The sequence below is a fragment of the Mus caroli genome, chromosome 2 (assembly GCF_900094665.2).
Source record: "Mus caroli chromosome 2, CAROLI_EIJ_v1.1, whole genome shotgun sequence".
Lineage (NCBI taxonomy): Eukaryota > Metazoa > Chordata > Mammalia > Rodentia > Muridae > Mus > Mus caroli.
In genome coordinates, this window is record NC_034571.1 from 120,963,832 (window position 1) to 120,988,851 (window position 25,020).

The following is a 25,020-nucleotide window of genomic DNA, read 5'->3' on the forward strand; positions in this document are numbered from 1 at the left end:
CTCACAGTTGATGCCACAGCCAGTTAGAGGCACGGCTCATGTGTGTGGTGTGGGCATGAAGTGTCTGTTTTGTTTTCTGCCTTTTCCTAATGTAAAAACTAGGGAGTGCGGTGTCTAATGACAAAACCTTGCCTTACAGTCATTGGCGCTGCTGCCTGGCCCTCTGCACAGTACAGTCTACTTGGTATGCTTGGGCTTAGCTCTGCATCTTTAGGAATGAAAGTGGGTTTGAAGCTGAAACTGAAAAATAATAAAAACCATTTCAGCTCAGGATGAGTGTACATGTTAAGTTGAAACAGGGTGAACACTTAACAGTTTTCAGCTGTCAGCTGTCTTGAGACCCCACCCCTGGCCGATCAATAGATTATACTTTCAGGTATGGAGTGTAGTTTCCCCGTTCTTATTCCTAAAAGATCTAAATATAAGCAATTTAAGAATAAATGAGATATTTGAGAGTTTTTAAAGATTTTTTTTTTGCCTGTAATGTGTGTGTGTGTGTGTGTGTGTGTGTGTGTGTGTGTGTGTGTGTGTGAAGAGAGCATTGGATCCCCAGAAATGGCAGGTGCAGACAGCTATGAGCTGCCTGATGTGGGTGCTGGGAACTCAACCTAGGCTTCTGTAAATAAGAGCAGCAAGTGTTTTTAACCATTGTGCTGTCTTAAAAAGGGGAAGGGTCTGTTTGACCTTTGGGAATGCTTGTATATGAAGAATACAGGCTGTACAGGCCGTGCTAAACGTTACTTTTCTATAGCATAACGGTGCTAGAGAAAACGCAAGAGAGTTTCTTGGGGCTCAGTGGGATAACACTTGTCATCAAGTCTAAGGCCCTGGATTTGTTCCCCAGCCCCACAGATAGTGGGGTTCATTTCTTTTGTATCCTTGAGAAATTTCTTAGCACAAAATAGTGACAATGAGGTTAGGAGGAAGATGATGTTAAGGGTATATGAGAATATAAACTTTGGTTTTACTTAAACTAGTGTGTGGATTCGAAGCAGCTTAGTGACTTAAAGGAAAAGATTGACTGTTCAGGAAGAGCCCGTGCTGTCCTGTATGATGTGCCTCGTGGCTGTCACCTCGCACTTGCCCTTGGGTTTTAGCTCTGTGGGTTCTCAGCTGAAAGTCTGGCCTAGACAATGCAAGGGCTAAGGGTTAGCTTTGTGTCCACGCTCTTCCCGTGCTGGTCCTGTGATGAAATTTAGTGGTAGAAAGTTTTAGCCTGTGACCCCACCTCCATGGAGTCTTGGTCCTTCCGCTATGATACTCCCATTATCATGAAAGGTAACTGGAGCCCTTACCTGACTTAGGAGGGTGTGGAGGCCACTCAGTGGTCGGAGCACAGGAGAGCAACGCTCCACTGTCCCATTACACCGGGGACTTTTTTCAGAATGTCCTCGAACTGTCTTGCTTGGGTCATGAGTCTTGTGCAACAGAGCTGCCAGCAGCTGTGTCTGCCCTGCCTTTGTGGGCGAGCGGAGAGGCATGTCAGGAGCTTGCGCAGATGAGTGGACTGTCACCATAAACTCACAGAGATGACAGCCGTTTTCCATGTCTTCCTGCACCTGCAGTCACCATAGCCAGTATTTGTAATCAGAACGAACCTATTAATCGTGGTTATAAATTTCACTCTTAACTTTGATCTTTATTTCATTCTGGTGTTTTCCCAACTGAGAAGTCACCTGTACAGAGGCGGGGCATGGAGCGCAGTTTTGTTACATCTGTATACTTTGGACCTGTTTCTCTGCAACCTCCCTCAGACTAGTGTCGCAAAGTTGGCCCGTCAGGTCAGCGGTGAAGGAACTTGGCTACTCCCTCTGTCACCACAAGAATTGGCAAGCTTTCTTTGACAGCAGCGTTTAGTTTAGTTCTTCCTACGACGTCAGCGGCGTCCTCGTTGTTTGTTGGTACGGGACTGGCTGGCATTGGCCTGTGTTGTGTCTCTTCGCGGAAAGGTGTCACCTTCAGCCTGGATGTGTCTAATATGCTTCTGGGGTTGTCTGGGGGAAGAGTCTCAAAGCCCAGCTGAGACAGACATTTAAACCATTAACTGTCCAAGCACAGTGATTGTCTTTGCAGTTATGCAAAGCAGTGTCTGGAATTAAGGTAGAAGGCTTATTCTTTTCTTCCCACAAGATGGGTATAAAGGAAGCAGCTGCCTGTGTTAAGTGGGAAGTTTTCGTTGTCTGTCCTCACAGCGAGTTACCCGCGACGACCGTACATCTGTGTTGAATTACTGCTTCAGTTTGTATATGGCTATTATAAATGCTAAGTTTGTAACTAAGGCCTTCATTAGAAGAAAAAACAAAAAAGGAAAAAAAAAAGCTCAGGGGTGACTTGCAGATGCTGGTTGACCCTTGTTGTCAGCCGGTGTCTTGGTCTCTGTTGTCACTGGGATAAAAACATGATTGAAACCGTACATGAATTTAGGGGAAACTATTGTTGCTTGTTTTCTGCCACTGGTTTTAAGTTACATACAGGAAGCCATAGTTAACTCTGAAAACCCAGGAGTCTTTATTTTATAGTGTGAATTCTTAGCTTCCCTCACCCTCGGCCCAATATGATTTTTGTCTAGAAGCAATTTATAGTTACTGATAGGTAGTAACTTGGGGCTTTTGAATCCTTTGTTTCTGGAGTCTTTAAGTGTGTTGATGTATAGGGGGGGGTTGGATGTTCGTCTTGGGGTTAGACTTTCCATACATAGCTCAGGTTTGCCTCAAACACACCCTGTAGTCCAGGCTTTCCTAGTATTTGGGGTTGTCTGTGTGAGCTACCAGCAAGGATCTCAACCCCAGGCCTCACTCATGCCAAGTGGGTAGGTATCCTCCCGCTGAGCTGTGTCTTCAGTCCAGGCCGTACTTGTGGTCCAGGGGTGGAACCAAGGGTCGTAGGCTCACTCGATTAGGACTGTCTCCGTATGCTACAGCTGCAGCCCTTGTGTTTAAAGGATCCCTACGTGGTACTTTTGATTAATGAAGTAAATCATGACATGTGCTGTCTGGCTAGGACAGGATATTGGTTTTAGGTTTTTGTACTAAATCAAGTACGGGGTTGGTCTTTCAACCCTATTTATTGTATTGAGTTTTGACGTTATTTTTGCTTATTCAAGTAAGATGCAGTCAGAGGCCTGTAACCTTCTGAACATAAACAATGGCTGTGGGCAGAGATGGAGCTGTTCAAAGACTTAGTGGCACAGGACTGAAGAGATGGAGGCACAGGAGTGCCCAGGGTCCTGCCATAACTGGCGAGTATGAAGTGCTGCCATGTGCTGTTCAGAGCAGTGACGTCAGCACGAGAGGAGGCACCGTCTGTTGTGGTGGTACTATTCCCCCAGGGCATGTTAATGAGAGGAGCTGGCTTAGGATCAGGTTTGGGAAGTGTGGCAGCTTTGTTTATTAAAAAGAAAGGTACTATGCTGGCGAGATGAGTACAGTGGTTAAAAGCACTGGCTGCTTTTACAGAGGATCAGTTCAGTTCCCAGTGCCCCTGTGGTGGCTCACCATCACCTCGCTCCAGTTTCCAGTTCCAGTTCAATGCCCATTTTTCTCTACCACATGCTTATGGTGCAAACAGACATTCCTTACATATACACCTGTATATGCAAAATAAAAATAAGTAAAATCCAAAATAATAATAACAAAAAGAGGTGGGGGTTGAGAGGTCCCGGTACACCTTGAGAACAGGACATCTAAACCCTGGAAGTGAGCAAAAAAGCCAAGAAACCAGGTAGCCTGTCACCAACAGGCTCCCAGCCGTGCTTCCCCTGTGCTTCTCGTGGGACTGAGATGTCCCTGGATGTGGGCCCTGCAGCTCGGGCTCCGGACATAACCTCCTGTGTCTAATAAGTCTGTTAGTGTGTGTTTGGGGGACAGCTCAGATGGAAGCGATAAGGAGAGACCTTATGATGTGGGATGGAATGAATGAAAAGGCCCTGAATCTTAGTTGCCGCCAGGTTTGGTCTTTATTGCATGAAACAGACCTTGGTGAAGGGGAAAGGCCTTGTGAATACTAGTTTCCACGTCTCTGTCCAGCTTCAGCCTCCGGGACTAGGGCTTTGCAAACCGTCCGTCTGGAAATGGATGAAAGCAGCCCGTTCCGACCTATTAGCTCAGGGCTACATGACAGCAGCGGGGAGGACACGCCGGAAGAGCGAGTAGGGAAGCTCTGGCTTTGGGTCGTGCACTTCATTATCGAGCATTTTATTCCAGCAGCTGTTTGTAAGGCACCGGCTTGAATTCATGTGACAACTCAGGCTTGACACAAATGTGCGCCAGAGAAAAACAGACTGAGGGAAACCTGAGCTCTTAGGCTGCAGCGTGCCGTTGCTTTATTTTTATGTCTTTCTTCTTTTTACTTTTATGGATATGTTATTTGTATGTGTACCTGCTTGTGGGGTGGTTGTGTGTGTGTGTGTACACGCTGGTATGCAGATGTGCAGAGACCAGAGGTGTTAAGTGTTTTCCTCCAGTCATCTGAGCCTTAGACCTTGAAACAGGGATCTCTCACTAACCTGAAGGTCACAGATTCCACTAGGCTGGTTAGCCAGTGAGTCCTGGGGAATCAATCCTTCTGTCTCCACCTCCCCAGTGCTGGGTGCTAGGGACCCAGCCTCACCTGCACAGCCCCCACTTAACTGACTGTGCCCTCTTCCTACAGATGCCTGCATTTTTATTACTAATAGCTTTTATTTTCATCAAGTGGCTCAGTGGGACTAGTAGATTTGTCTATCAAGAAATAAAATGATGTGAGTAAAAATGTAGACCTGGAAGGAGCTTGAGGCCGGGAGTGGGGGATTGAGGGGAGGGGTGAACAGGGAGACTGACTGGTGGGATTTCTGAGTACACTTTTCAAAAGGAGCTTCTGGTGACATTGTGCACCCTCACTGGTGGCTACAGAGATCTCTTTGCCTTGGGCTGACTGGGAAAAGACAGGACAACTTGGCCCCTTTAAGGTGCCTTTGAAAGCTGCCTGAGCACACCAGTCTGTCACTTCATTCCTTCTGTGGGTATGGCTAAGTAGAGATTACTTCCGGAGACATTTAAGTGAGCAGATTATTGTATTAAACCACATCCCAGAATTATTTTATTTGCCCCACTGAAAACTGAGCATCAAAGTGGCTGCTTGTAGACATTTCCACGTCCACCCCACCGTACTTGAAGTATTTCTTAGGGCTTTATTTTATAGCGGTTTGAGTCCACAAGGAAGTGGTTCTTTGTAGAGGCCTTTATAAGTGTGAGTGGTCCCCTCAGAGCGTCCTCGGGGACAGAGATACACAGCCCTGAGATGGCTGATGAGAGGTGGTTTGTTTGTTTGTTTGTTTGTTTGTTTGTTTGTTTGTTTGTTTTTTCCTTCCTACAGTCCTTGGGCCAATTGCCCTCGACTGTCTGGTGTGTTCCGTTGTGTGTTTGAATGATCAATACTTTCTTCAAAGTCACACATTCCACGTCTACTTGGACATCAGGAAATCCTTTCTCTCTTCTGAGTTGAATATTGATTTGGTTTAATTCATTGCTGGTTACTTTCACATCTAATCTTTGGGGATTACTGACCATCTAAAGACAGCTGAAATTCTCCTGCAGGTTTTGAGTTGGCTCCTGCTATTGCTACACTGTAATGCCAATAGTAATGGGAGTAAGAACTGCCCTGTAGTTAAAGAGACTGAGCTAGCCTTCTCCCAAGCTGAAACTGCAAACCAATGTGCTAGGATGTGTGCTTGTGTTGTTTCACTGCACTGTGGCAGCCCAGGACAACTGGCAGAATGGCTGTGAATGACACAATGTGACCATGATGCTTTGAACCCATTGCTGCTCACTGCAACAAAGTCTCAGCTTGATCTCACTAGCAGCCACTTCCCCTTGATATTAATAGGTACTGAGTTTTGAAGATACCTTGTATTACCTCATGACTTGAAAAAGTGTTAGCCAAGTGGGTGACCCACATCTTGCACCGCTAAGGCCCTTTGGCATCAGGAATGTCCTCCTTTCTCTTTCCCTGAAAAATGAATTGGTATGGTGCCATAGGAAATCATGTTACTGATACCAGTTTTTGGATTTCAAAAAGGTTATTTTTTGAAGTTTGGATGAAAACTCAGTGGGCAGAGGACACTTGGCAAAGCTGCCCATGTCTGACCCAGCACATAAGAAAGTTTTAATAATGGCATTTGTTAAAAGTGAGAAGGAAGAAATGTGGCCCTGGGAAGTCCCCTCTGGTGCAGTTTAGTGGCCTGCAGGCTTGGAGCCTTGCTGCAAGCCTCAGCTTCACAGTATATCTGTGGTCGCAAGCACTCTGCTTCGTCTGCTTGGAGTGTGCGTGTGTGTGTGTGTGTGTGTGTGTGTGTGTGTGTGTGTGTGTGCACACGCGCACTCATGCATGCACACTCATGCCAAGTTCCCAGAATGAAATGTTTCTTAAATACTGAAACTATGTTCTGAGGGTGAAAATTTTTATGTGTGTGGTTTAAAAGTGTGGCCCTCCTTAGAAAAGCTTTTGTAAACAGCTTTCTTGCGAACGCGTATCTCAGGCTCATCACTAGTCACAGAATAAACTATTTGTGGTTGGTTCTTAACCATCTTAGACTGCATTACCTTTTTGATGGGCTGACTGTGGGAGTAAGTGGGTGTGTGCAGGAGAGAGTGACAGGAGTCGGGAAGGTGGGGTGGCATGATTTCTGGGCACTGTGTCCCCAGCCCACAGGCGCCAGGTGCACCTTCAGAAGATCAACAATTGGGACATACTATGGTCGCCTGTGCTTAGGGTGGCTGTGAAAGGGGACAAAGCCACGTCGTGTTGGGAATGGAAATCTCATGTCCGGCTCACTATGCTGTAGAGGACCAACGGGCCCCATTCTTTGCTCTCCTTGTTCTCTCGTGGCACAGGAACAACTATGGGACTCACTAGCGTTAGGCTGTTGGGGGAGCTCAGTGGAAAGCTTCACTACACCCCATCCCTGTACCTCAAAGAAAATAGTTTGTCATCTGAGAAATAATGTTTGAAGATTTCGTCAAACAGTGTACCATATGAGTTACAGCTAGTGTACCTTAAATACAGAAGAAGAGGATGCCTTCTAAAGTACTCTCAATAGAATTTTTATCGTATAAACTTAGTATATTGTGGCTGAAGGAATGGTTCAGTGGTTAAGAGCACTTGCAGCAAAATCATGAAGACTGGAGTTCGAATCCTGGCACCCAAGTACCAATCCAGACATCTGCCCACAGATCCCAGCTCAGAGTCCAAGCAGAGAAGGCAGGATTACTGAGACTTGCTGACTTCCAGCATAATGGAGGAAACTGTGAGTCCCACGGTCAGAGAGAGACCCTGCCTTAAAACGTAGTTGGCAGAAAGGGATGGAGAATGGCACTCCACCCACCCTTCTGGACTCTACACACACCAACAGAAACATGTGTACTCGTGCACATACACAAACATAGGCCAATCTTTTTACAAAGTGTACAGCTAGCCACAGTACATAGCTTGGTGCATATCTACTGTGTGCATGCTACTTGTGCCTTGTGGAGTGGGGGTACTAGCCTTAGTTTTCAGTTTAGATCAGAGGAATAGTATTTGTACCTCAAAAAAACAAAAACAAAAACAAAAAAACAACAACAACAACAACAACCAGAGGAGGGCCAGAGAGATTGCTCAGCAGTTAAGAGCACTGGCTGTTCTTGCCGAAGACCTTGGTTTGATTCCCAGCATCCACGTGGCATGCACATAAATCCATACAGGCAAAATAGTGCCGTGTGTGTGTGTGTGTGTGTGTGTGTGTGTGTGTGTGTGTGTGTGATAGAACACTTGCCCATCATACTAGCATCACAGACAGGGAGAAATAAATATTCCTGATCCTTAAAAAATAAAACACCAGCCAGGTATGGTGCATGCCTTTAATCCCAGCGTTGTACATCGTGGTGCGGAGCCTAGTGCGCACCACGATGTACAACGTCCACAAGCAGCCCCCCAGGTGCATGCCTTTAATCCCAGCACCTGGGGGGGGGGAGGGCAGATAGATCTGAGTTTGAGGCCAGCTTGTCCTATGTCGCCAGTTCCAGCTCAGCCAGGGACCGGGCAGCCTCTAAGACAGACCAGCCTCCTCTGCAAGTGGTGTTTATATTGTACAATACTGTTTTGTAACAGCTTTTTAATATTACACCTAAGTACAGCTGATAGTCTCTTGGTAACCCAGAGCAATTGCCAGCCAATTACAGTTTGGGCTAAGCCTGACCTAACCATTATCTTGGGTTAATACACTGTCCTGACACCACCAGCACAGATCAGGGCCCCAGGCCTAGCCACTGTTTCTGGCCCTTTGTTCTGTGTCTTTTCAGGATCTGGTGTGTGGATCTTAGCACCTCCATCATCCCTCCCACCCTAAGCCTCCTTGCAGGGATGTGGGGATCTGTTTATATCTGCCCACCTATTGTACTAACAGCCACTGAACTTTTTTTTTTTTTAATGGGAGAAACAGACTGTCTGCTTATCTCCCCAAACAACAGGGCATTTATCTGTAAACAAGTTGAGCTTGGCCACCAAAGATCCATAGCTGCTGGCAGCATCTATGTGCTTGCTAAGTGCTAGTTTTGATAAGTCAAGTTGTGACCCAGGATAGCTCCTTCAAATGGTGTATCAGCTCCGTGGACCTCACCTGAGCCTCCCTAGAACAACCTGGCTCATGGTCATTTGTTGTACATCACTGAATATGACCACACAGTAAACACTGGGTAAGTGACTTGGGTCATGCCACCCGACTTTGATCTATTTTTCACCCATTGTCTTCTAGTACTTGGCTTTTCTTTGCTTCCAACCCCAAAGGTGAAGCTAGATAGCTCTCTTCAGTGTGTATGGGGAGAAAGAGTGAACTGTGAAGGTGGGAGAGGTGGGTGACAGGACCTGCCATGGTGCCGTGGTGCCTCCCAGACCTGCTCAGCTGGGCAGGTGTGCATCCCAGTGAGGACACAACAGAGGGAGCCCCTAAGAGAGTGTTTGACGGTCCGTACTTAACAACCACTCGTCATGACCCGGCTGGTGCTGGTCCATGCTTGCCACCCCAGCACTTAGGAAAGCGAAACAGGAGGGGTGAGAGAGACCTGGACTGCACGTGAGATGGTGATTTGCCACTTGTGACACCAGTGCCTCACAAAGCTGACAACCCAGAAGGACATGGAACTGATGGCTTACTCCATTCACCTGACATAGTGTCAACCTTTGGGGTTTGTTTGTTTGTTTGTTTGTTTTTGCCAATTATTTAAACTGTAGTTTTAATAGACTTAATAATAGTACTAATATTAGAAATATTTGTGCTTAAAAGAAAGTATGGCCAGTGTAATTTTTTGTGACTGGATGTGACTTCCTGGTCTGACTTAGCCTAAAAATTTAATTCCTCCATGAGACTTCCTGTCTCCTGTATAGTGATGTCCCCTCTGATACTGAGAGTAGGTAGCTTAATGGAGCACAGATCTCCCCCTTACTGAGGACTTATCTGCTCTTTTAAGCTCTTAGTAGTCTCTCCCTCTCTCTCTCTCTCTCTCTCTCTCTCTCTCTCTCTCTCTCTCTCTCTCTCCCTCCCTCCCTCCCTCTGTTTCTCCTCTCCCTCTCTCTCCTCTCCCTTTGAGAAATCCTCTCAGTGCAGCCCAGCATTATCCTCCTGCCTCGGGTTCTGGAGTGCTGGGATTGCAGCTGGGTTCATCATTAATTTTGCTGAACCATGGGCAACCCTTGGTCAGGGAAGAGGTGGCAAGTGGTTTGAAAAGAATTAGCTAAGTCTTGAAGTGTTCACTTACATATACTTTTGCCTAGTTGTGAGTCTGCAGTTTATGGATCTTTGACAAATAAAAAAGCAAGATGTAATGTTTTTATCAACAGTAGGTTTTTTCTACTTTACTGAGTAGGGAATTTACTTGTGAGTTCCTTGGGCTTTAAAAATTGGAGAGGTAAATGGAAGCCCAGGGCGGGTGACTCATGTGCTCTTACAGTGTTACACCATAACATTAACATTAACTTGGTGTTATGGTTCAGTGTCGGGGCGGGGGAAGGAGGACAGGATCTCACTATATAGGATCTCCCAGGTTGACCTGGAACTCATAGACGTATATGTGTAGATCAGGCTGGCCTCAGACTCACAAATACACCTGTCTCTGCCTCTGCCTCTGCCTCCTGTAACCTTCCCCAATCCAATCTTTTTCTCTTTTCTCAAAAATACCTTTAACTCCCAAACCCAAAACACTTCCAGCCTACGTGTGGTGTTTGCAGACTTGAGTCTCTCTTTGTTGACTGAGTTAATATTCAGTCAGAGCATGCAGTTATGCTCCCATCTGGATGATTTACTGACTCCACTGAGCCTGGAGATAGCCACCTTCCAGGCATCTCTGATTTCTCTTTACTCAGCTTTGGAACGGACAAACATTTCATCAGGTTTGAATTTTTCCTAGGAATTTATATCTTGTTCTAAGACCAAAAGTGGGTATTTCACTGAGAGATTAAAGTGGTATGTTCTCTGATGGTTTGTGTATTTTTTTTCCGAGTGTAGTTCTAGGGATGGACCTTAGGACTTCATGCAAACTGCCCCCTTAAATCTCTCTCTCTCTCTCCCTCTCTCTCTCTCTCTTTCTCACACACACACACACACACACACACACACACACACACACACACTATAATAATAATTAAATAAAGAAATCAGTGAAAGTTAGTTCTCTGCCTTCACCATGTGGGTTTTGCACCAGACCCTGCTGTGTTTCTTTGGTAATCTTCATTGAACAGTTAGTATTCCTTTTGAGATGGGAGTGTGTGAGGCTGGGCCAGGGTGTTTTTTCATCCGAGTCTCCAATTCCTGCCATCACTCTGTAATCACCACACACTGACTGCTGGTTCCCCTTTGTTTTGCTCATCAACTTGACACAAGCTAGAGTCTTCTAGCAAGAGGGAATCTTAATTGAGGGATTACCTACATCAGGTTGCCTGTAGGTAAATCTGTGGGGGTATTTTCTTGCTGTGGAAAGACTGAGCTCGCTGCAGGCAGGGCCACTATGGTATGAAAGCAAGCTGAGCAGCCTGTGGTGAGCAAGCCAGGCAGGAGTGCTCCTGCGCACTGCTTCTTGCTCCTGCATCTCTTCTTGCACTTCCTCCCTGACTTTTCTCTGATGAGGGACTGTGATCAACTGTGTGAGCCAAATAACCCCTTTCTCCCTAATCTGGTTTCAGTTAGCACTTTATCGCAGCAACAGGACATAGCTAACTAGGACAGTGCCTAAAATGATACTGTTTTCACAGTTCTTAACACAGGGTTGAGAGTTCCCAAGGCCAGGGAGCTTCCAGAAGACAAGAGTGTGTTAGGTGGGTTTGTTCCTGGAAACTTGTGTGTGGTGTTCTAAGTGTTGTGGACCTCGGTGTGATTTCTGGTTTCTTTGCCTCCCACACAGCTTCCATAAGGCAGTCTCAGGAGGAACCTGAAGATCTGCGCCCGGAGATACGGATTGCACAGGAGCTGCGGCGGATCGGAGATGAGTTTAACGAAACTTACACAAGGAGGGTAAGGACCTCTCCCCATCCCCAGAGAAAGTGCGACTGCGGAGATATGGCCTCCTTCTGCACCTTACGTTATTTCTCTCCTAACTTCTGATCTGACCTGATGCATCTAAGGGTTTGGCTTTAATTGAGATATACAGTGTGAAGTTGCAAGAGGTATTTTATGTGCAAGAGACCTCAACATATTAGTGCTTAGAGTTCTTTTAAAAGGTTATTGATACACATGAAATAGCTCCATGTAGCTATGGGCACATGGTCTTCAGTTCCTGTGAGGTGCTTCTCCACGTAGGCAGAGCCATTAAATTCTGTAGTCACTCAGCCAGAGCTCGCAGCAAGGGAGCCTTGTCCTCAGCCCTGCTGCTGGCTTTTCCCATTTGATTATTAAACTGTGTTAGGGGACGAGTCATCAATAGCCTATAATGTGAACCTAGTGGAGGCTGGATAAGGGTAGCTGGCTGTCCTGTTGATATTTATTTAAATAATAACGTTGACAACAATAACATAGTCCAGCATCTTCAGAAGCAGTGTGTTTAAAAACAGTTTTGATATGGAACAAAGACATTTGTCTATTTGAGGTCCTGCTTCCTGTGGACTACACTTTTAGGGATGTAGGCTTTGACTGAGGTACAAGACTGCTGTGAGTGGGTGACCAGTTGGCAAAGAGTCTGGAGGTAACTTTGGCTCCTTTTCAAATTCATTCAAATGTAACCTCTCACCTCTCTGGAGAGATGTCAGTCAAGGGACCCTGAGAAGTTTCTGTCTTTACATAGACATCTCCCGTGGAGCTACCAGTCCACACTAAGTGGCTGCTCCCCAGACTGCTTGAGGAGCCTTGTTCCTTTTGAGTAGCAGATCTATCAGGGAGTCCTGGATCTCGAGAATAATCTCAGCCCCCATTCCTGCTCTTCTGTGGGACGTGTTGGGGGATGAATGTGTGTGCTATAGTCAGGCTTCTGTCATAAATGGGAACTGTCGTGTTGATGAATGCACTGAGGAATTTTTCATGAAACTGTGCATAGCCGACACAGGATCATGTCACAGAATATGAATTCCTTCTTAGCCTAGGTACAAAATGGCAGTCTTTTGGGAAGAATGGTTGATCTTATAATTCACCACTAGCGCTACATCCACTAATCCATCTGCCTTGTTTTCTTTAAAGAGATTTTAGTGTTTGTGTTGGTGATTGGGCTGGTTGACTATGAGAGGCCATAGTATGTTTGGGAGCCTGGTCCTTCTGTTGAAAGCAGGGGTAGGGGACATGAGACTATTTGAAAAGAGTGAGGGACTACATCTGAGTCTTGGGCTGGAGCTGAGGCCAGAGTCCAGGAGGATATGCCATTTTTGATGAGTATGGAGAGACATGGAAGTGTAGGTATGAACTGGCTATGATGCTGTGTCTGTCTTACTGTAAATGCCCTCAGGACTGGACCTGGTGGGTGGGTACGCCCCAGGAGGGACGCAGCTGTGGGCAGGCCTTTGTACTGTTGGGACATGTACACCGAGCTGAGCTGGTGCAACACCCCACTCGGGTTGTGTCAGAGCCTTTGTCTGCAGAGCCAGGCATGCTGATGGATCTTTCGTACAAGTTTGATTTTAAACCATAAGGTAAGGACAGAGGACTAGGAGGCCTTCCCCGATGGGAGTGATGGTCGATGCAGCTCCCTGGGGACTGTGAGTGGTTAGTGATGACATGGTCAGGGTGAGTATGGCTACGAAGAGTGTAGTCACATTCTATGGCCGGCCCTCAGGAAGGGTATCCGGGTAATGAGTGATTCAAGTCCTGTGCAGCTAAATACAGACTGCCCCAGATTCTTCACTAACTCAGCTTGCCTTATAGAAGGTGAGACTATGGCTGCATGTGGTTTGCCACCTACCTTCTTCCCAATGTTATTTTATAGTTTCGTGCTTATGTATGCATTTTGTGATGGTTGCATCGGTTGTTTTTGTTTTTGTTTTTTTGTTTTTTTAAACAAGAAGCCACATTTATATATCCTATCCATTTAATACAATAAATATCATTGTACTATTTTGCAAGATTTTATACTTTATTTTGTATGTCTTTTTTTTTTATTTCTGTGTGTGTGTGTGTGTGTGTGTGTGTGTGTGTGTGTGTGTACGTTTTCAGGCTACTGTGCATGTTATAGAAGTCTGAGGATAACCTGTGGGAGTTAGTTCTCTGCTTCCAACTAGCAGACCTGCAAACTTCTCAGCAGTTCGGTCCTTTGCCTCCCGTCTCACCAGTCCTGGGATTACAGATGCACATACCACCACTTCCGGGGCTCTTATGTGGGTCTCAGGAGTCCAACTCAGACCATGAAGCTCCTGAGTGGGGGTGCTGTTGCTAGATGAGCCATCTTGCCAAGCCTTAGCATATCTTAAGCAATGGCTTAAGACCCACTGCTGAAATCCGGTCACTAATAAAGGACTTCAGCTTTCTTAGTAGGCTCAAGAAAGGGATAGATTCCAGGCTAGGCCCTAATTCCTCTAAACTGAAGGCAAATATTCTCCAGATGGTGGTTATCAGCAGCCAGAACACAGTGACCCCTAAAGCCACAGGCACCAGCCCAGCTAGTGAGAAGAGCAGCCATTGTCTGTCATCACACCAGTGGTCCATGGTTGAACCCTGGGGACAGGAAGCCAGGCCGGAAGTGGGGGGGGGGATGATGATGGCTTCAATGGCTTCACCTACCTGACCGGATTCACTGAAGTCTCTAAAAGATTTAATGTCTACACCGGGGCGATTTCTTCTCCCAGGGTTGTTAGCTTCTATTACTTACCTCCTAGAGCCTGACAGGATATCTTCCCAAGTTACCAGGTAGGAAATTAGAGACACTATTTTGTAGTTGTATGTTTAGTCCATTTAAGAGCAGCAGGGCAGCGTGAGATGGTGCTGTGGAGGCAGAGGCAGAGGCAGGAGGTCAGAAGTGAATGCCCAGGCCTGTATGCCCCTGACTGCTGGACTCCCAGAGCCCCACTGCAGTCAGCTATCACTAGGAGCATGCATGCTCTATAACATGGGAATTTGGAGACAGCTTTTCACTTCGAAAAACTTCAAGAAACATTCAGAGAACTTTGTTAACATGTAGCCTTGGCACCCCCAGTATGTCTTGTCAACATGCGCTTTCAATGTGCGGGTTGTTTTCTCCATGCCCCACCTTAGCTTATTCTTAAAAATGGTTTTATTGATTCTTTGAGACCTCCATACAGTGTTTTGATCTTATTCCATCCCCCTCCCCCACCTCCCTACACTCACCCAATTTCATGTTCTCTTTATAACTCATACAAGTATTCACAAGATGATCAGGAAACATGGCTGGGGCCGGGGGAGCAACCACAGGGACATTTGCCGTGAGGTTGTATCATCTGTATAGAATGGGGAAGCTGCATCCGAGAAGTCTCAGTATGGTCACCTAAACAAGATCCGAGCAAGAACAACCCTGCCTGACGTGCGGGTGTGCACGGGGGACTCTCACGAGACGCCATCCCGCATTAGCACTGCAGTGTGTGCTTCCACTGCAGTGTGTGCTTCCTGAGAGTGTGAACACCCTCTCATATCTGCATGTCACCACATGTAGCAGTCACAATCAGCAAATGGATAGTGTCCCCATGCTGTCTTGGAACTGCAGACCTAAACTTCTTCTCTATCCTGAAATGTCCCTTTTAGCTAGATGTTGGAGGAGGGAAACCCGGCCTAAACTCATGCATTGCCTTAAGGAGCACTCTGGCCTGGTTACTCCTCTGTCTTTGGAGAGGCAACACTTGTGCAGGATTCAGGTAGTTTGAGTCTAAAGACTCCCTGTATTTCTTTTACCTGGTGCTTGCATGGCTCGAGGGTTAGGTTTTATGCTTCCGTAGGAACGGTGCAGAATGCAGCTGTCTTTGGTTCCTTCCACCGAGAGGTGTGTGGTGGCTGCCGCTGACAGTCAGAGCCAAGGTGGTGTCTTCAGTGTAGACTTATTAGTTTTCCCCGGAATGGACTCCAGAGCTTAAGACCGAGGAGATGAAGCCGCACTAGGGAGGGGCTGTGCCTTCTGAAAGATTTTCCTGATTGTTATACCCAGGCGCTGTACCAAGCCTTCGAAACTTTGGTGTCTACTCTGCAGTGTGGTACCCATCTGGAAGACTTAGGAGGATGGCAGGGGCTCTGCGGGGAGCCGTTCAGGGAGTCAGTGGGTCCAGAGAGAAGCTCAGAGGGACTGGTTGTCTGAAGGTCATGGAGAAAGCAGGCAGTTTGCGTTTAGCTGAGTGCTGAAGGGTCGTTCGTATCTTGCAGCCTATGTTTGAAGCCTCTTCGTCTTTGTGCCAGGGATGCATCAATGTTCGACAACCCCATTTCACACTCATCTCCCATAGCTGTCATCAGGGCCGTCTCCATGGCTCAGCTGCTGCTCTTATACCCATACCTGGGCCAGGTGACATCAAGTGCATGTCACATAGTCCTCAGCACCTGTGGGCACTAATTCTGAAAGATGCCCACTCGTGGGTATTTTGGCCATGGGCTAGGTTGCTGGGAAAGGCCTGTCAGCCCTTTAGGTAGCTGTTGAGGGGATGTCCTCAAAGTGCCCGGCCGAAAGCTAAGACAGACCCCTGCAGATGGGACAGTGAGCGAATGGAAACCCTTTGTCTGGTCACAAGAAACACCTTTGGTTTACACTGCTTACTTCCCCCTTGGTCTGGGACATGTGCAGGCATGAGTTGATTGGAGTGTACACAGACAACAGGAGAACCCAGCATCAGATAAAGTGGAGCCAAAACGGGGGTCCACACAGATCAGCTTTGATAAAACGCAAGTTTCACTAAAGCGATGTGCACAGGAGCACTTGTATACTTTAAACTTGAAGCCTGTCCGTCTCGCTTTCCTAAGAAAGGGAACCCACTATGCTATCTGACTCCGTGCTTTTAGAAACGACGGTGGTTCCTATAAATCACCAACAAGGGAGAGGCCGAAATTATAGCTTGCTTGGATGAAACCAACCAGAGATGTGTGGCCTCGGGCCATGTTCTCCAGAGGCCCTCATTAATTGAAAGCTGGAGTTTAATAAGATAAGTTGCTTTCTTAAACTGTTGCCATTAAAGGCATGAATATCAATGTAAAATCACATTAGATCTGACTCACGGAAGGATGGGGTCTCTTCACATGGTAGTCGTGGGTCCCTCTTGTAGCAAACGCAGTCACTAGGAGGTAAGGTGGCTATCTACTCTTTTGTCTGTGACACAGTTGTGTGTCGCAGTTGGAGGGAGCGGTTGGGCATTTTGGTTTTAGGCTTTGTTCATATCTGAACTGAGCCACACATTGCCACCTCTGTTCAGTGTCTGGGGGTGGCCAGTGCTTTGGTTTCTCCCCTGAGGCAAGCGGAAAGAGCTGTGTTATTCACTCCATAGCATTGAGCTGCTTTTCTGAATGAGGGTTCCCTGTAGCTACTGAGGGAGGGCAGCTTGGCTCGTCAGCAAGTGCACCCCATCCAGAACCATGGGGTCTACTCTAGTGTCAGATGCTGAACCTTGCGTGCTCGAGAATCTGGGTGCCATTATCACCCCGTTCTCTGTCACGTTGAGCGGTGCCAGGAACTCTGTCCACCTGGCTGCCTTTACATGCTTCGGACGTGCTTTTGAAGCAAGTGCGTTGGACCCTACAGGCGCAGGCTGCATCTGTCTGGGTGTAGGCAAATATGAGAGCAGACTGAAGCACTGGGGTGTGTTTGAATGGCTGGCGGGGTGTTGGGCTAGACATCCTTGTGTTGATCTACACCACACACCACGTGTGAGGGTGCTGTGGGGCCTGGCAGGTGCTACACCTGCAGGGTTACCCGGCCGTTGTGGGATAGGGAGCCGTGAACGTGCAACCAAGAGGAGGTGCAGGTGCCCGGAGGGGAACTTCAGGCAGGTTCTCAGGGTAATTTTTTTTTTTTTTAATCTCTGGAGGAGGAAATGAAGATGCAAAGAAAGGACGGTTTGGCCCTTCTGCAGACACATAAAAATAATAAGGAGGTTGCATCATCCCTTGCCTAGACTTCACCTCGCTGAACCAAAGCAGGAGGTTTTAGTTGTGGTTAAAGTGTGTTACATCCCACTTAGCATTTCTGAACAGCATGTTCCTGCCCTGAGTTGAGTATTTTGTCCCTCATAGCTCTCACAGGAGACATACTACCAATCTTGAACCCTGTTTGGCTGGCCATAGAGCAGGACCCGCTTCTGGTTCTGAGGCCAGCCAGCCTGGCAGGATCCCCACCAAGCAGACCTGTGTGTCATACCTCCAGGGTGGGTAGAGAGATAGCCTCCCGCTGTGAGTAAGATTGTGAAGTGGTTTCTGTGTCCCTATAAAAGACCTCCACTTTTAACAGTTACTGCTATACGACTCAGAGGAGATAGGATACAAGTTTGGTCCTTGAGAATATTTGCAGTCTGTACATAACTGTCAAGCCAGCGTAGCCATGGTAGATCTGTGACGACAGCTCTGCTTGCTTGCTGTGCTGGGGGGTTGTGGGGGAACACATTTGTTCCTCTGATGTTCAGAGGCATTACGTCATACCGGGTGCCTCTTGTGCACTGTCTCCAGCCGTCGTGATCACTAAGCTATGAGACCCAGGCTGTTTAGATGCACGTGTTCTCTTTGTGGCAAATGGGAAGTGAATGCAGTCCCTGGGCAGCCGTTGCCTGGCCTCGAGGCAGCCGTGGGCATTGAACCAGCATGGAAATCTCAGCAAATTCTCTGTCTGAGGGTGGAGAGAGGGGAAAGGCCTCATGGCTGCTATACTCAACATTGTTTAGACGGCTGGGTTAGGATCCCATAGAGGCGTGGTATAGCTGTGTTGTGGGTACCCCTCAGCCTCCTGGATGGCTCACTCAGTGGTGAGGATGGAGGCCGGTGCGCCATCCAGGAGGACGTTGGCATTGCCTTCTCAGGAACCAGCACCTGCAGCAGAGACTCTCTGCCAGAGTCCTTCCTGGTCTCACAGTCCAAAATTCAGTTTCCTATGAGTTACATGCAAACCTGTTAGAAGTTTAAGACTCTTCAGTGTGGACATCGTATGTAAAACACCCGTCCAACGGAGGGTGTGCCTATTCTCAGATGCTTTTGTCTCTAAGAACTTGGGATAGGATACTGTCAGTCTATAAAAAGGATTTATTTATTCATCTTTTATTTATGTGTATGTGCGCATCTCGTGTATACAGGTTGTTCTCAGGACAAAGGGCATTGGAGCCCCTAAAACTAGATGTACAGGCAGTTATGAGCCATCTGAGGGTGCAAAGAACCCAGGTACACAAGACGAGCAGTATATGTTCACAGCCGTTCAGCTGTCTTTCCAGCCCAACGCTGCCATTTTTGCCCTGTTACCTTGACTGCCAGGAAACAGGACTTGAGGTGTGGTTATGTTGCCACAGGTCTCACCCCTGGGTCTTCTTGATGTGATTTGAAATCTCTCTTAACCTTTACCTTTTATTGTGATGTGGTTGTCACTCCAAGCCCCGCTCGCTGGGGTCAGCTGTCTGCGTGGTGTTGTGTCGCGTGAGAGCTCTACACAGGAGGTTGGCATTTGCGCTCTACTGTAGCAGAATCTGAGCTGCGTTGCTGAGCTCACTCGCAGGGTCTGGTCTTGCATCCCACTCCACAGACCCAGTCTGAAATTCCCAACCTCAATCGTTGAGAGGCAGCGCTGTGTTGACTGCCGAGTAGCCTCTGTCCACAATCATTGCTCTCCATTCTGGGAGTTTGAGTGTGAGGTCCTAGGTGTCACATGCCTTCTAGGAAGGTTCACACCTTCCTAGATGCAGCTTACCTGTCCTGGCCCTGCCACCTCTTATCCTGACACCTCCAGCCATTTGCAGTCTGGGGCAACCACACGGGCCCTGTGGGGCTGCTTTAAAGGCTTAAAAGCCTGTAATTTATTTTTCAGCTGGCAGTGGCAGTGGGTGACTCTTAAGACACACAGTCCTAAGGGCACTAGAACATCTTTTCAGGGGGCTGCTTGTCTCTGATGCCTTTAAAAAAAAAAACAAAAAACAAAAAAAAACCCTTCCCACAACTGCATCAGGATAATAGATCGCCCAATATGATTTAGTAGTTAATGTCTCAGCAGCAATGGTGTCTTCACATTCCCCCTCTTTGACTTATTTATGCTGTGCCTCTCGGTGTTTATAGTCACACCTTGCCCTGCCCCAGCCAGTGAGTTCATCTTAGCCACCTTGCTGGAGGTCCTGCCCCATAGTCAGCCATACCTGAGAATTTGGAGGACACTGTGGCCCATGTAGAGGGGTTGCCAGAGGGAGACCTTATTGTACTTTATTTTCTGCTTCAAGAGGTTTTAATCAGGAGGAGCAGTCTGCCTTGTACCAGGCAGCATAGGTGTGGTACTGAGCTGTACCCCAGTCCGCAGATGCCTCTGGGAGTGCCTGCGTGTGAGTTACTGATGCAGACACGCTGGACACAGGCCAAAAGGTGGCTCTGCCAAGAGCTGCGGGCCCAGGGAAAAGGAGCTGATGCCCTCATTCTTCTGTGTTTTCTGTTGTTGTCTCTCTAGTTCTACATAAGCTGTGAGGGACCTTGCAGCACGTAGATGGCTTTTCCCCTGGACAGTGGCATTTAGCTGATGACACCCACCCTGCCCCTACTGCAGGTGATGGTCATTTTGAGGCTTGACATGTCCTGGCCCAAGCACCCAGGGGCCTGTACTTCTGCCAGCCTGCCAGTCTGTCACCAGGTGTGTGTGTGTGTGTGTGTGTGTGTGTGTGTGTGTGTGTGTGTGTGTGTGTGTGTGTGGTGTGTGTGTGTGTGTGTGCGCGCGTGTGCACGTGCGCATGCATGCATACTTGCTCACTGGTGGGACGCTTGGCATGATCCTTTCAACTCTCCTGCTCCTTAAACCAAAGGTTAAGGTTAACTGAAGGCTAAGCTCAGCCTTGGGTCCCCTTGTAGGTGTCCAGGAGCACTCTCTCCCTCACACCCTGATCCTGAGCGTTAAGCCCTGGCTTCCTGGCTTTATTCTGCTTCAGTTTTCAACTCTCCTGCCACACCACACCGCCGGCACCACAGCACACGGCAGCAAACACCAGGCTCAGAATGAGGTGCACCTGCAGCAGCCTCATTGCCGAATCTGATGTAAGGTAGAACCGCCCCTCCTCCAGCTGTTTTCTGTTGTGTGGGCCACATGTGCTGGGCCAGAGGAGCAGCTCCAGCCGCCGTGCCAGCTGTCAAGGGATTTCTGGACTGGCACTGTGCTCTGAATCAGTACTAATGGTTTCCTCCATTGAATGTTGTCCAAAAGCAATTGTTCGCTTGTTAGAGGCGCGTGCCGTGCTGTCACACCGGCCCGAGAGGGCGGCACTTCCCCCACCTCCCACCCCTACCCCTGCTCCAAGGACTGGGTCTTCTTCCCTCTGCCAAAATTTCCTGCGTTCCCATGTCAGTTGCCGCCTTTGTACATGTCTTTTCGTTAATCTTGACTGCAGTCACCATGCTCCACCTGTCAACCTCAAATGGTTAGCCAGTCGCTGTCTCCCCAGTTGTTGCTAGGGCTAGAATTTGAAGCTTATCAAGTGTAAGCAGTTGAGGCCCCTCACTTGGGTGACCCATTCTGGGTGTGTTGACTGTCTGTCACCACCTAGTCAGCCCCAGTGCCTGGTTATGCAGAGGGCCGAGGTGACATAGGTCGGTTACAAGTCTTCCCACCTTGGATTGATGGCTTAGTCAGTCGTAGCACATGCTTTCTTTGTTTTAGTGAATTGTGGTTCTATTTTGAATAAGCCTCTTTCGGCCTATTAATATTCGTCCTCATCAAAATGAACTTTCCCCAGAGTTAGTCTCACACAAAAGGGGCAAAGTAATTTTGAAAGTTAAATCAAAACAAAGCAATCTTGTGTGTGCGGAGCCGATAAAATCGCAGCCTGTGGTCACGGGAGCACCTCCACAGGAATCGCTGACATAAGGCTGATTTCCTCCCATCTTGTTATGGAAGGAGAAGGGGAAATGCCCGGGCCCCTTGAGCTTAAGAGCTGTGTAAACAGTGGGGTGAGGAGAGCTCCCCTCACAGCTGGTGTCTGCGGGGACCTGTGGAGTCTGAGAGGGAACAGACAGTCCCAGTCTGATTCATGGTCATTCCCAGACAGTCCTTAGGAACCTTTCCCACCAAAATGAAGGAGGAGGAGGGGTCTGTCGGAGGCTGGGATAGCCACACAGCCAGGTCCTGTTTGTGGGTTAGTCATTTTGGAAACAACTAGGGCCGGCTTCAGCCTTGACTTTGAACCAGGTTGTGGCCGATGGCATTGAGGCAAATGTATTTCTTTGCCTTTCGTTGTCCAATGAGATGAGTTAGAACCAGATGTGAGCACTCTGGAACTGTGCAGGGCGCTCTGAAGTCTTCACATGAACCCGAGGTTTCGTTCTAAACAGTCTTCAGATTGTAACCAACCTACACATGTCACAAGTGTTGTTCTTAACTGCCCTTTCCTTCCTGGGCCTGATGTGGGAGGGTGGGGTTGACTCAGACCCTTGTCTTCCACAGTGGGCAGCCCCTCCGGGATCATTGTTTATCCTTTGCAGCCAGAGGCACATCCCTGCCACTTTATTTAGCTTCTTGGGGCACATGACCCCCAAATCACTGCTTCGTCAAGTCAATCACAGTGGCCAGACTCCACCTCTGGGAGAGTCCTAACCCGTCTGAATATCCGTGAACATGACTGGCAGTACAGAAACCCAAGTTCATTCTTTTCTTTTCCTCTGCTCCCTCCCATACCCTCAGTCACGCACGTCTCCTGAGACACCAACCATCAGTGACCTGGCTGGCGTGGCTCCTGTCCAGTATCCATGTGAAGGTTTACAGTTCCAGGATAGCTTTGGAATGGTTTGGTCTTCTGTTCGCTCTGTTTTCCCAGTGACAGAGAGTTGTACACTTGTACTCCATGATGTCACATCCATCCCCCCTGGAATTTGAGTCTCCCTGCAATTCAGATGGGACATGTCTCTTGCCTTGCATGCGCGCCTTCTCCAGATTCCTAGAAAGTAACTAAGAGCTCTGCTTCTGTTGTTGCAGGTGTTTGCAAACGATTACCAAGAGGCTGAAGGCCACCCTCAAATGGTTATCTTACAACTGTTACGCTTCATCTTCCGGCTGGTATGGAGAAGGCACTGACAGGATCTACATGCAGCCAGGATACGTGGCGGACATGGCTCTTGTTCAGACTGGGAGAACCCCCACATGTCATGTCCATCTCTTGGTGCTGCGACAGTATGTCCAGTGGTTCTATCCCAGAGAGGTGTGCTGAGCGTGGACAGCGCTCTGCACTGTGTCCATGTGAACGGAACCTCTGTTCGTCACCACATGGCCGAGTTTTCAGTAAATATTTGTTGTGAATGTAAACAAGGGAGGGTTTTTCTCTTTTTAATGTACAGATCCTAGGAACAGAGAAATATGCAAGAGAGGTGTTTACATGTGGCGTGTTAATTTTTTTAAACCCACTTTCTTTGATAACTGTTTTTGGTTTTGTTTTTTGTTTTTTTTTTTTTGTTTTGTTTTGTTTTGTTTTTTTGTCTCATTTTGTTTCAGAAAGTAAAGCTTTTTAGCCAATTTATGAATGATTTTTATACTCAAATTCTTAACCCACTACCTACTCAGAGGATTCCATAACCCTGCAGTGGGAACTGAGCCAGCTGATTTATAAGGCTGCCTTAGTTTATTTTTAGAGATTACTGTACAGAATTTTTTAAACAGGAAGAGTATGGTGTTGCCCTCTCTCCTCTGCCATGGCCTCTTTGAGTTTCCTTTTGAGTTATTACTACCAAAACAGTTCTTAGGAAATGGAATGAGTTTGAGCGGCAGAGGTGCTGTTCTGGTACGCCACTTCCACTTTGTAAATATTTACCTCCTTAGCTCAGTTGCTCCTGTGGCAGAAATTCACACTTTTCCTGCTTCCCTCAACTCCTCAGACCCCTCGGTCTGTCTCCACATGGATGCTCAGTTTCAGCCCAGGGTATCTTCAAGTGTATTGTGTCAGCAAGGGCTAGGGGCTGCCCGGATTGTGCCCAGCTCCATCAATCAAGCTGACTCACGGGAAGGGCTCTCGTGCGCTTCACTGCACTGGGGTGGCTGTGTTTGTCTCTTTTATCCTGAGAGGACGTGGGCTTACACATCTTGCTGAAGCCACTAGATCCGCTGGTTGCTGGCTTTGCTGCCGCCACAGGCTCTGCTTTGCTGTGTGTACCAGGTGAGCTGAAGCCCATGCTTTCTAGGGGACTGGCCAGGTCATTTCAGGAGCAAGGAGCTCAGGTGATCCTTTTCCGTGCTTCTTGGGATGTAGCCCTGCTCACCCCATCTGGCCTGTGATTCCTGGATTTCATCTCTATTCCCTTGAGTTAGGGGCTGGCTCTACTTCCATCAGTTCCCAGACATAGGAAGCTTCCATTATACCGAGTAAAGCATTTGTCTTCCACAAGATGTCTGCCTGCTTTGCTCTCTCCATTTTCTTAATACTTGGATCTTGTTGGGCCTACTTGTGTCTGGGGTGGGGGTGGGGTGCTCTTTCTTGGTCCCTGCCCCTTAGGACCACAGCCCAGACATTTGGTCAGTTATTTCAAGAGCAGGCAGGACTGGAAGTGCATAGCCTGGTGGAGGAGCACTTTCTAACCTGTGGAAAGCTGTGGCCCAGCTCCAGCTCCTCCCAAAACAAACAGCACACGTGTAGGCAGACAGCCAGGGGAGATACACAAAAAGGACCAAGAGGAAAGAGCATGGGAGGAGTGGGGATGGCCAGCCCTCTCACTTCTGAGAACTTCAGACATCAGGCAGCTTGCTTAGGAAGCTTTATGAGTTTCCTCGCAAGTCAGCGGTGCCAACGACTGTTTGCTTTTGGCCTGTAGAAAGCCAGTGGTTTTTATTATGTTATGAAGTAGAGAAATCCGTTTGTTCATACTTTCCTCTGTGCGTGTGTGCATGTGTGTGTGTGCGCGCACGTGCGCGTGTTTGTGTGTGTTTATATGTATATGTATATTACCTATAAGCTTCCTTCTAGATTGAGATCATCGGATTCCAAATATCCTTATCCATTTCCCAGCTTCCTTAGATCCCCAGTGGTTTGAAAGCTGTTTTGGCGTTCTCCTCCTTTCCTGACGTATTGAGCCTGCTCATGGTTCCCATGAGGCCTGTGGTTATAAGTTGGTGTTAAAACTGCAACCATGGCTCTGACACACACACACACACACACACACACACACACACACCAAAGACATACTTGGTCCTGGGCCATGCCCCTCCTAGGACCTCCATTCTCATGTGCCAGTCTCCCCGACTGGAGCACTTTACTGTCTCAGCCCCATGGCTCTGTGGCAGTGCTAGAGCAGGTGCAGAGGCTCCAGAGCCAGGTGCCAGTGACATGTGTGGCCCCCAACGCATGCTTACCTCCAGCCTGGGGCTGGCCGCTGAAGCAGCTCATAGGGAAATAAGAGATTCTATGAATTGTAGAAGTATTCAAGAACAGGATGCGGCACCCAGAACGTAAACATGACTGGATGTCCCTGTA

At 47.8% G+C, this 25,020-nt stretch overlaps 1 protein-coding gene across 2 annotated transcripts in view; it reads left to right on the forward strand.

Moving 5' to 3' along the window:
- Positions 1–23,010, forward strand: part of Bcl2l11 (BCL2 like 11) — a 32,680-nt gene extending 9,670 nt beyond the window's left edge. The window contains exons 3-4 of one of the 2 annotated variants that reach the window (XM_021155556.2): positions 11,406–11,515; positions 22,539–22,934. In XM_021155556.2, the coding sequence (XP_021011215.1) occupies positions 11,406–11,515; positions 22,539–22,637 (209 nt within the window). In that variant the 3' untranslated portion in view covers positions 22,638–22,934. Of the gene's footprint in view, positions 1–11,405; positions 11,516–22,538 lie in introns of both variants that reach the window. The other variant, XM_021155557.2, reaches the window with a different exon arrangement.
- Positions 23,011–25,020: the final 2,010 nt, after the last annotated feature.